The 10827-nt window shown below is 43.9% G+C and overlaps 1 protein-coding gene across 5 annotated transcripts in view; it reads left to right on the top strand.

Annotated features, from left to right (window-relative positions):
* The window catches only part of USP45 (ubiquitin specific peptidase 45), a 58434-nt gene that overhangs the window by 885 nt on the left and 46722 nt on the right, over positions 1-10827 (top strand). Inside the window, exons 1-2 of one of the 5 annotated variants that reach the window (XM_083608327.1) lie at positions 1922-2722; positions 10568-10674. In XM_083608327.1, coding sequence (XP_083464453.1) covers positions 10575-10674 — 100 coding nt within the window. In that variant the 5' untranslated portion in view covers positions 1922-2722; positions 10568-10574. Of the gene's footprint in view, positions 1-1921; positions 3439-10564; positions 10675-10827 lie in introns of those variants that run through there. The other 4 variants (XM_083608326.1, XM_083608328.1, XM_083608329.1 and 1 more) reach the window with 4 other exon arrangements.

Here is a 10827-nt window from a genome sequence, read left to right as displayed (position 1 = left end):
AGTTTAGGAAAAAGTTTAGGAGTAAGCGGGGACATGCTAGAAGTGTATAAAAATATGTATGATGATGATAAAAGTGGATAGAGCAAAGCTTCTTTCATAATTCCACAATCAGTGAAGTGGAATGTTGAAAGATTGCTGGGGAAAGCATTCTACTCCCCCCTTACCTTCATTTGATGGTACAAGATTTCAAGTATTACTATGTTTTTAAAAAATATACTAACAAGTGTAGAACTCTATATTCACCCTTGGGCTAGTCTTGGGGAGCAAAGATCACTCCTATACTTGAGCCTTCCACATGGCAAGCCTTGTGCTACCAGCTGAGACTACAGACTGGTGATTCACCCGGTAGCATTATTTATGACAACATTCCTTACACAGAAATGCTTCAAATTATATTGCTTTATGCAAACAAATACTTTTAAAACCTAGCTGAGGCTTATTCATTCACATGAAACCTTTTTTATTTTTTGCTAGCAAGTTTTCTATAAAACAGTCATGGGTGCAATTTTCCAAAGTGTCTTTCTGTGTACATCTGTAATGAAATGTGTATTGTTTAAAATATATGCTTCACAATATTTTGAAAGGCCTTTAGCAGCCAGCCTTGTGGCATATGGTGGCTTTGCATTTCCACATGCAAGACCTATCACTGGTACAAACCAGTCATGTCATACGATAGCTAGCTACAGTATGGCACTTCATATACAGTTATCTGATCTCTAGCTGAAGAAACAGAAGGTAACATATTTAGAGATTAAAGCAAACATTAAGAATTAAGAGCCTCATGCTCCAGAGTAGTCCCAGAAACAAATGATCACATAGCGTTACCTCAGTACAGTGCTAAACTGAGTGGCTTTACAATTATAATGATAAGCAATTACCTGCAAACTGTTCCACCACAAGCTTTATTTATTTGAGGCTTCCAGACTAGAGGTTGCTGTGGAATGGGCTACTGTGATCTACGGAAATCACTGGGACATATTTCTTAGACAACTGTCTTGCATGTGCAGCATGTAGATGCCATGTGTGCAAATTTCCCCATTCATGTCAGTGAAGCAATGAAGGAGGACATCTCCATGCATTTATGCTTTTACAACAGGCACAATTTTGGGGGTGGGATCAGAACCAATGGCTCTGAGATTTGGAAAAATACTGCTTCTTTCTGATATTCTTTGACACAGTTCTTAAAAGAATTTTGATCAAACACATTTTCATTAGCAAAGGCGGAATTTGAAGAAACGCCTAACAGGATTTCCACTTGGTTTTTAATTAAACAAGGATAAAACATCTCTATAAAAGGGTGATTAATTTAAGCTGTCATATAAACTGGTTCTCTGGTTGCTGGCTGTCAGCCTATCCATATGGCATTCCTTTTTCTACAGATAGAAGAGTATTTTTATGATAGCGTAATTAAAAAGTAAGTCAAGTGTTGCAGTATACACGTCATATACGCAATATTCTGATTGATCCACTCCCACTGTGCTAATCTTTCCTAAATCTAAAGATGGATCTAATTTGTGTTATTTAGTAAATTTGCCTATTTATGTGGCATGCCAAGAAAGATGGCAGGAAAGAAAGCGGTAGAGTCAGTGGCATGGTGCAGTACCAGTCAAAACATTAAAAATAACAAGGTATTATAGAGTTGTGGCATCTGTTCTGATGGAGCTTTAGGGCAGAGGTGCCCTTAGAACAGGACTTTGAGACAGAAATCTCAAGTCTCAACTTTGGGTCCTACACAGCCACCTGAAAGTACTGGGTGTGGCCTGTTCTAACAAGCAGCCTTGCCATTTAGTGAGTTCAATGGACACTTCCCAGAATTCTCTGCAGGGTACAACATGCAGGAGTATTATTGCAAACACCCAAGTGCATGTGTGACTCTAGCTTCATAGTCTATCAAGGAAATGCACCCTGCATATGCCCAGAAGTACAATTACACATGCTCAAACCCTGACCAATGCTAAATACGCCCTGGCTTAAATGGAACCTAGTGGTTTGAGCCGAATCGTTTGTTCAGAAGTAAACCATGCAGAGCAAGGGCTTAGTTTTATATTCAGTTAAAATATTCAGGGTCCCAGGTTCAATCCCCGGCACTTCCAGTTAATAGGATCATGAAAAAGGCCCCACTCTGCCTCAGATCCTAGACAACTACTATTGCCAGGCAAGAGGAGACAAAGCAGGGATCGGTGGATCAGCCCTCCTCTACCCATCCCCCGATCCTTAAAGGGCAGGGGCTGGGGCAATCCGGAATCCTGCACAATTCGTAGCCTAGGACGTAACGCCTGCTCCTTTAACGATGGAGGAGAATAAAAGCCGCTGTGCACATTTAGCGCGATGATGGCTTGCGTTCCCGGTGCAAACAGCCGCACCCGTTTTCAAGGGAGTCAGGAGCGAGCGAGGCCTCTCCAAACACGTGGGCACCAGCAATTTCAACGGGGGTTGACATCGATGTAAATACAGGCGGCTCCCTATCGACGATGCGGCAGCTCCGGCTGGTGTTTACAAAGCAGAGCGGACCCCCCCCCCAACACACAATCCCGCCCCATTCAACCGCCCCGGCTCTCGTTTAGCCGCTCTCGGGGCGGGACGGGCAGCTCAGGCAAGCGAGCGAAGCGGCCCTCGCCGAAGCTCGGCTTCCTTTGCCGCTTCCTGCTCCTCCTCCTCCTTGGCTTCTGCTGCCGCCGCTCCAGCCTGCAGCCTGCGAGGGCGAAGCCTGTCGCCCAGCGCGGTGAGTGCGGCGGGCCGGGGGAGGCGAGCTAAGGGGAGGCCTCTCAGTTGGGTGGGGGTCGTGGAAACTGAAGCGGTGGGGGCGCGAGGTGCTGGGCGGGGAAGGGGCTGCTCGGCATGTGGCCCCTTCTTCGTCCGCTTTGCAGTGCCTGGGGACCCCCGCGAAGGACTCCGCGGTGCTTCCCCGAGGGCCCGAGGTCTTGCAGGCGGTGGCTGAGGCGCCCTTTCCCCGGCCTTCCTCAGTCGTGGCCTAGGCAGGCGGCCTGCGCTGCCCGGGGACACCTTTGGGGGTTGAATTGTGACGCCGCCTTGCACCTCTCTCCCTGGCGGAAGAACTGGTAGGCCGGGTCCCGGGTGGTGAACGCTTAGCTCTCCCCGAGCCTTTAAAGGGCCCAGGCCTACGCAGGAGTATTTGGGAGTAAGCCTCGACGCTGGGCTCCATAGTGTTTGCTGCCCAAATGAGTGTGCCCACTAACGTATTGTTGGCCCAGTTGGCTAGAGTCAACAGTGTGAGGCAGCAGCAAAAAAGCTCATGCTGTTCTAGGCTGCATCAGCAGAAGTACAGTGCCCAGATCGAGGGAAGTGATAGTACTACTCTATTCTGCAGTAGTCAGAATACTGTGTCCTATTCTGGGCACCACAATTGAAGAAGGATGTTGACCAGGATGATCAAGGGCCTGGAAACTAAGCCTTATGAGGAGCGCTTGAAGGAGGTGGGTATGTTTAGCCTGGAGAAGAGGAGACTGAGAAGAGATAGGATAGCCATATCTTAAGGGCTGTCGCATGGAGGAAGGAGCATGCTTGTTTTCTCCTGCTCTGGAGGGTAGGAATCAAACCAATGGCTTCAAGTTGCAACAAACGAGCTTCCAGCTTAACATTTGGAAAAAAAACCTTGTGACAGTAAGAGCTGTTCAGCAGTGGAACAGACTCCCACGAGAGGTGGTGGACTCTCCTTCTTTGGAGGTTTTCAAACAGAGGTTGGATGGTCATCTGTCATACATACTTTAGCATTGCAGAGGATTGGACTAGATGACCCTTGGGTCCCTTCCAAGATTCTGTGGTGCCAAGGTTGCAGGTTCAGTCCTGCATATTCCTGCATTGCAGGGGGTTGGACTAGATGGCCTCTGGGATCCCTTCCAACGCTGCAATTCTATGAAGTAATGCAAATCTTGGGAACTTTGGGCTCTCCAGGTGTTGCTGGAGTACAATTCCCATCAGCCCTAATCAGCATTGGGATGGTGAGTGTTGTACTCCAGTGACATCTGAAGGGCCAATTGTTTCCCCAGCCCTGATCTAGGGAATACATACCCTCTGTAGTGTACAGCACTCCTTACTCAACACCTCAGGATTTGCTTCCAAGAAAACATGTTCAGAGCATGCAAGGAGGTAGTTGTTTTGCTGGTCACGGTGAATGGGGACTGCAAAAGCATAAAGAGAACCCAGGGTGGGGGGAGAAAATGTGTCCTGTATATGTTCGCAGGAAATTGTGAGTCAAGTAGTCAGGGCAGTTTGGGTCCAGGGAGTTGTTGCTATATTAGTCCCAAAGGAGGAGAAACAAAATAGGTAAGCTGAGCTGCCTTGCTTGAGGCTGCCTTCTGTTGGTACACACTTATGCAAGTTGCCAAGTCACACAGAGCTCTAATAAATGCTCAAGAAGAAGTGTGAACAAACCATCCTCAAACTGCCAGTGCAAATAGCACAGAACAATATTTTGTGGATATTTGACTACCCCTTTCCACCCTGTGTTAGAAACTGAGATATGAAGGCTAGGAGCTAAATGGCACCTTAAACCTAGGTTATGGGCACAACAACAGAATGTCTAGGCACACTTTTTAATAACAAAATTGAAAATTAATGAACTGCAGTTAAAATATTATGTTCATTTTTCACAAGGTCTAGTCCTTCCACTGCCCACCCACCCCCTAATATTCTTAAGAGGGTCTCTTCTCCAGTCTTCAGATAGTAGCTGGAAGTGGGGAGGCAGAAAAAAGTCCTCCTTTCATTCCACTCTACAGTTTTAATCAGAAATTTTAGGCGCAGTACTGAGCTCAGAGCTCAGAAACTGCTTGTGCTGATGAAATTCCCTGTCGCAAAATGCACGTAGAACAATGGGAGTTTTGAACACTGTTTTCGCCTGCAGGAGCACCCAGTTCTTGGAGTTCATGTTTTAAGGAAAATTCATTAAGAACTCTAGGACAGGTTGGGAAATCTGTGACTACCCAGATGCTGTTCTAACTTCCATCAGCCCCAGCGAGCATGGCCAATGATAGGAAATAATGGGAATTTTAGTCCAGCAATATCTGGAGGCCCACAGGTTTCCCACCTTCTCTGGAGTGTTGTGGAAGTTCTTGTTCAGGGCTTCTGCTGACAGGGCTGGTTAGCTGAAGCCTGCCCATAATGTGCTTCTAAGGGTTGGTTCATTGTTGAATATAGTATTCTATATCATAGACCTCTGCTGGATAGGAATAGCTAATTATTACATATATATTATAGAAACTGGCTCAGTAAAAGCTAATTGGAGTGCCTTTGTACTTTTTTCCACTTGCATGCCTACCTGTTTGGTGCCCAGAAGCTGACTGATAGGTTTGTACATATCAATGAAGTTTTCCTTTGCTTCATTGTTATAAATGTGAACTTTATTCCTAAGGTGTGACAGATGACCAGAAATGCAAACAATTAAAAAAGAATCAGACTTGCTGTCTAGTCACTTCTAGTTATACAAGTAAGCCCTTGTGTCATATGTGCCTTGCCCTTCGTCATGTGGTTCATTGTTAGAGGAAAAAGGGAGCAGGATCAAGCATGTTTATAGAGTGCAGTTATCCTTTTTCTTGTGAATCAAAATAAGTCATTGGAAAGGGTTTTGAAATCCAGTTTATTTGATGAGCACAGTCTTTTTTGTTTTTTGGGGTGGGGTATCTTAAGTTGTCTTGTATTGAGAGACACAAAGATGTACTTTGCTCCACCTAGACTTCAATCATATGGTCCCTGGGAGGGTATCTCCCAGGACAGGTTAAATCTAATTTTCCAGCTTCATAGAGGGAGATTTGGTATTGTAGCTCTGATGGTGTCGGCGCTTCTGGCACTCTGGTTCAACCTCTGATGTCAGAAGGGCAAAAAATGGGTGTTTCTGTGGTGTGCCAGTAGTGCCAGGATCTGAAGGAGCCTAGGTCATGACCAGGGAGATATGTAGATATGCTTCTGTGTGTGTCTAAATGCCTCCTTCCTGTTTCCCTCTCTTTGGAAAGAATAGTTAGGAAAAGTGGAATAACTTATTCAGGGAGCCAGGAAAGCTATTGAGTGGTGCAGAACATTTCTCTATCTTCACTTCCACCCTGCTGGCAGAGCTCATGATAATGTTGAATGTGGTTCTTAATTCATCCCTCCCCGCCCACACCGACATTAAGATTGCAGTCCTTCACAGGCAACTTTGTAGCAGTGGCATCAACTTGGAATTTTAGGGTTCAGTTCATCCATCAGTTGTATGACTTTTCATTCATTTCCGTGGGAATCGTGTAGAACCTCTGTGTTGTGCAGACCTAAACCCCTAGAATTTTTTCAGATGTACTTTGTCCTACTGGGCAAATAATGTTTTATTTGAAGAACTGGTTTTTATCAGTCATGCCTGCCTCTTTTGCATTTTGTTCTTTTATTGTGATACGGTAATTTTTAATTGTTGCAAGCCACCCTGAGTGAGATAAATGCTTTAAAAAATGTACTGCTTCCACTCCTTTCCGTAACACCTACATCTTCTCTGAGTGCTGGTCACTTTATGAGAAAATACGTAGTTTTAATGAGCGTTTGTTTTACTTGCTTTTACTTTTTATTTTGTTCTTGGATAAGAACTATCTTGCAGGATCAGACTAAGGCCCAACAAATCTAACATCCTGTTTCTAGCAGTAGCCACCCCTTCATGCTTGCAGTGTGGTGGACATCCTCTATTGTTTCCAGCCTTATCACTGAACTAAAGTAGTAACATGGGCCAAGCAACTTCTATGAAATATAGCCACCTGAATAACACTTGTGCAAAGTTACCGCTATGCAGTACTGAACCAAATATTTCAGAATATTTGTGCCAGTTACTGTAATTTAGCTTCCTAAGTATCTCTTTCTGGCTTCAAAATGAAGACAGCACTACAGCTTACAAGTAGGCTATATGTTGTTGACTTGAGAAGTTTCTCGATAATGTACTTGAGTTGTAAAGCTTTTGTCAGATTTCTCCAGGAAATATTGCAAAACTGGTATTCTGTAGATTTGTTCCCCCTTAAGTTGTGCAACAGCACACCATCTGTCTTGGGTTTTGCTGGTAGTGTTCAATGTAGAGCAACTTGTCCTTGGTTTGAGATTGACATGTGTCATGAAGAACAAACTGGGGCAGCCTGCTATGTAGAAAAAAAGTGATGTAATATTACACCCTTGGCAGTTAGTGGCTTCCTAGGAAAGAGTGCTAATCATTCCATCGGCCTGACATCCTGCTGTCCTGTCAACCACTATATGTTTCGCCTTGGGCTGTACCAGAGCCACACTTCAGAACCCATTATCTCCAAGTTCCTGGGTTCTCTGACCATAGAAGCAGCATCTAAATTGGATCATAAAAGATGGCCAGCAAGCAGATATTTCCCTTCTTTTTAACATTTAGTTTAATACTGTAGAGAGTTGTCAAAAATATTTGTGATGAAGCAAACTGTAGTGACACACATGAATGACCTTGGAAGACATGAATGGCTTATAAAAACAAGAATCAGTAAAACCTACTTACTCATTTAAAAATCTGCAGTTAAAACCATCAAATAGCAGGACTGGAATAAGTCAATTTCTTGAATACAGAAAAAATAACTTTTCAGAACCCATCTAAATTCAGGAAGAGAGGGAACATGACAGATTTATCCAAGAAGCACAATCCGAAGTGTTGATGCCACTACGAGAAAGACCCTGTCTCTTGTAACCAACTGTATTATCCCCGTCAAAGGCATGTGGGATATGCTTTGGTTGGTGTACTTGTTGATGTATCTATCACCAACAGATTTCAACTAAATCAATGAAGAGGTGTTGAGGTTTTCCTAGTATTGTGGTCTTGAGTGACTTTCATTTGTATGCTGAATTAAGAGATGTGCTCAGGTTTTCATAGCCACCATGGCAAAAATGGGCTTACTCTAACAAGTATCTGACCCAATGCTTGTTACATGTCACAGTTTGAAATCTGGTAATTTATTCTGATCAGCTAATGACTGATTTGTGTCTGTAAAATGAGGGCTGTGGCTTCTTCTTTGGGATTTTAAGCCTCTGCACGTCTGAATTCTGCTTTAGAACCTATTTTAAAGCCTAGTCCACGGTGACAGTAATGAGATTTCATTTTTGCCATCATTATGCCCAAATAGGCTTGTCCTGCTGAGCTTTCCCAAATGGTTAAGGGCCTGTTGTAGTCTGCCACTTTTCTTGCCGAGAAATTGGAAATCTCAGTTGCTTACTATGGTAAATTCAACAAAAGCTGGGTTCCTTAGAGCTTTGTGGATAAAATTACTTGGACTCAGATTCAACGTCTATAGCTATCAGGGCTGAGCTGTAGGCAGTTGTGAGCCTGGAGTTGCACCAAGGATTTGAAGTACAGAAGCCAGCAGTCTGGAGTTAAGGACAACCAAAGGATACAGGAGCATTCTAAATCTCAGAAAGACTGTGTTGCTTAGTCTTAACTGGAACAAGAAGCCTTCTTATTCTTATTCCTGTCCAAGAAGATCCATGGGTGAGCAGGGTCAGTTCAGGGCCTTGGCTGCTTAGGCAGATATTGTAGCTGGTAGTTTGTGGCTCGCCATATGGGCCAGTCACATATGGATTAAAGTCTGAGCTACAGTAGTCTTCCATAATTTAAGGCATCCAGATACTTGGGAGTTCTTTGGATTAATTTAGATTTTTGAGACCTAAGAATGTGGACAAGGGGCTGGATTCAGTCCATGCCAGTGCGTTGCCTGTTCAATCCATATGCATCAAAGTTAGTGATGATTGGAGTCACTGAGGTCTGTATTTTCAAAGTTGTGGAAGCTTCCTTCAGGGAAGGTTCAGTTACATCCTCTTCAAAAGAAGCAGTAGCAAGGCCTCTACTGAAAAAGGCTTCTCTAGATACCCTGGAGTTGTGGATTTAAAGCAGGCATAGGCAAACACTGCCCTCCAGATGTTTTGGGACTACAATTCCCATCATCCCTGGCCACTCGTCCTGTTAGCTAGGGATCATGGGAGTTGTAGTCCCAAAGCATCTGGAGGGCCGAGTTTGCCTACCCCTGATTTAAAGTCTAACTTCCCATTCCTACAAAAAACAGAGCAGAAAAGGGCAGGCCAGCTCTATGGATGAACTGAAATAGGTCATGATATCGTTTGAGATGGAGGCTTCCTGTGTTTTCGTGATTGATGTCCCGTGCTGAGAGGGGGATTCTGATCCAGACTGGTATCCTTCTGGACCTAATAAGTGAGTTAGGAGTGGGAATGGGCTGTGTTAGCTGTACCATTACTCATGCATTACTGGGAGGCTTCAGAAGGTGGTGTTGGGAGACTACTGCTGTTCTCTGTGATTGTCTTGTCTCCCCTGCTTTTGAGTTTCTACATGACCCTTCTATGATAGCTTAACTGTGGCATATGAGTAGAGGGTACCATTGATGGATCCCCACAGTACCCCATGAAAAAGAGAAGTAATCTTTTGGCACCCGCCTTCCCCAGTAATGTTGTAGGTGGGATGTGCCTATGGCATGGAATATCATGGTTATGACACTTTGAGAATTTCAAATGACGTTTGGGGATGGAAACAGCGTTTCTGCTACTACCAGCCTGTAGTTCTGGTTCTTTTACTGCTCCAGGAGGCATTAAGTGCTTGTATGCTTTGAAAGGCTTTCAGAGCTGTCGCTGTGCTGAAACGTCTTATCTGCTGATTGATGACATTGTCCAGTTGCTAGTCATGACGAATACGGTCCTGACTGTAATTGGGTGACAGTTGATCTAGCTCTGGACATCTAAAATGCCACAGGTAGTTACGAAACACATCTGCGTGTAGCTCATGTGAAAATGCAAGACATCTGTAAACATGTCATTCATAGAAAATGGGAGGAAGCAAGACCTGTCATCATCCATACTTTTTGACCACATGTAAAACCAAGCCTTATCCTGTAATTATTGTGAGGTTAAGTATTGATCAGGCAGTCACTGCTGTATAAAACAGATAAAAGCTTTTCTTTTATTAAAATTGCTTTTAATATAGCGGCAGTAACCAGTGTTCTAGCTCTGAGGAGAGCATTGGCCTTGGCCTGGGGGTAACTGGTTGGCCATGGAGCTCACTGAATGCCTTTGGGCTACTGTCACTCAGGCTTGTTTTCCTCTCAGGTTTGTTGTGAGGATAAAATGGATGGGAATTCCCTGTGGTCCTTGGAAGCAGGATGGCATAAAATGTAAGGTATAAATAATACACTAATCCTGGGGGAGAAATGTCATAGTAGCAAGTACCAGTAGGGTAGTTGTAAGGCATTCATGTCTCCAATGAAAAGTCCAGGGCTGTCTAATTGGGGTCTGCATTATGCAGAGTTATACTAGGTAGAGTTATAGTCAAACTTACTTTTTAAAAACGTAGCCCCTTTCCACTATTTTTGGCAAGCTGCAGTTTCATTGCAATATTTTTAAGCATAAGTTGAGAGTCACTGCCAATTAAGGCAGTGGGAATAATTGCTGCTGGGACCTCTCCAGGCCATTTATTTGAGAGTAGGGCTGCTTATTGCATTTCTTTGTCAACATAATGCAGAATTTTAGGAGTCTTTTATGGCAGCCAAACCTTTCCGTATTAGCAATACATATTTCTTCATTTCTTTTCCAGCAGATAACAGATGCGGGTAAAAGATCCATCAAGGGCTATCCCTGTCAAAAGCAAGACACACACAAAGACAAATCAGCATCAAGATGATGATTCTTCAGATGATATCACAGGTAAAAAAAAGCCATCTAATGGTCTGAATAAATTGACACAATCATGTGGGTAGTAGTAATAATTTGTATTTATTGTATCGGCTGGTTCCTGACTCTGATGAACAGAAAATGTGGAGACCCCACCATGTATCAAGAAGGGCTTTTAGCAACTCC

This window comes from Podarcis filfolensis, assembly GCF_964270895.1.
Source record: "Podarcis filfolensis genome assembly, chromosome: 3".
Taxonomy (NCBI): Eukaryota; Metazoa; Chordata; class Lepidosauria; order Squamata; family Lacertidae; genus Podarcis; species Podarcis filfolensis.
This window is presented reverse-complemented; position numbering and strand designations above follow the sequence as displayed.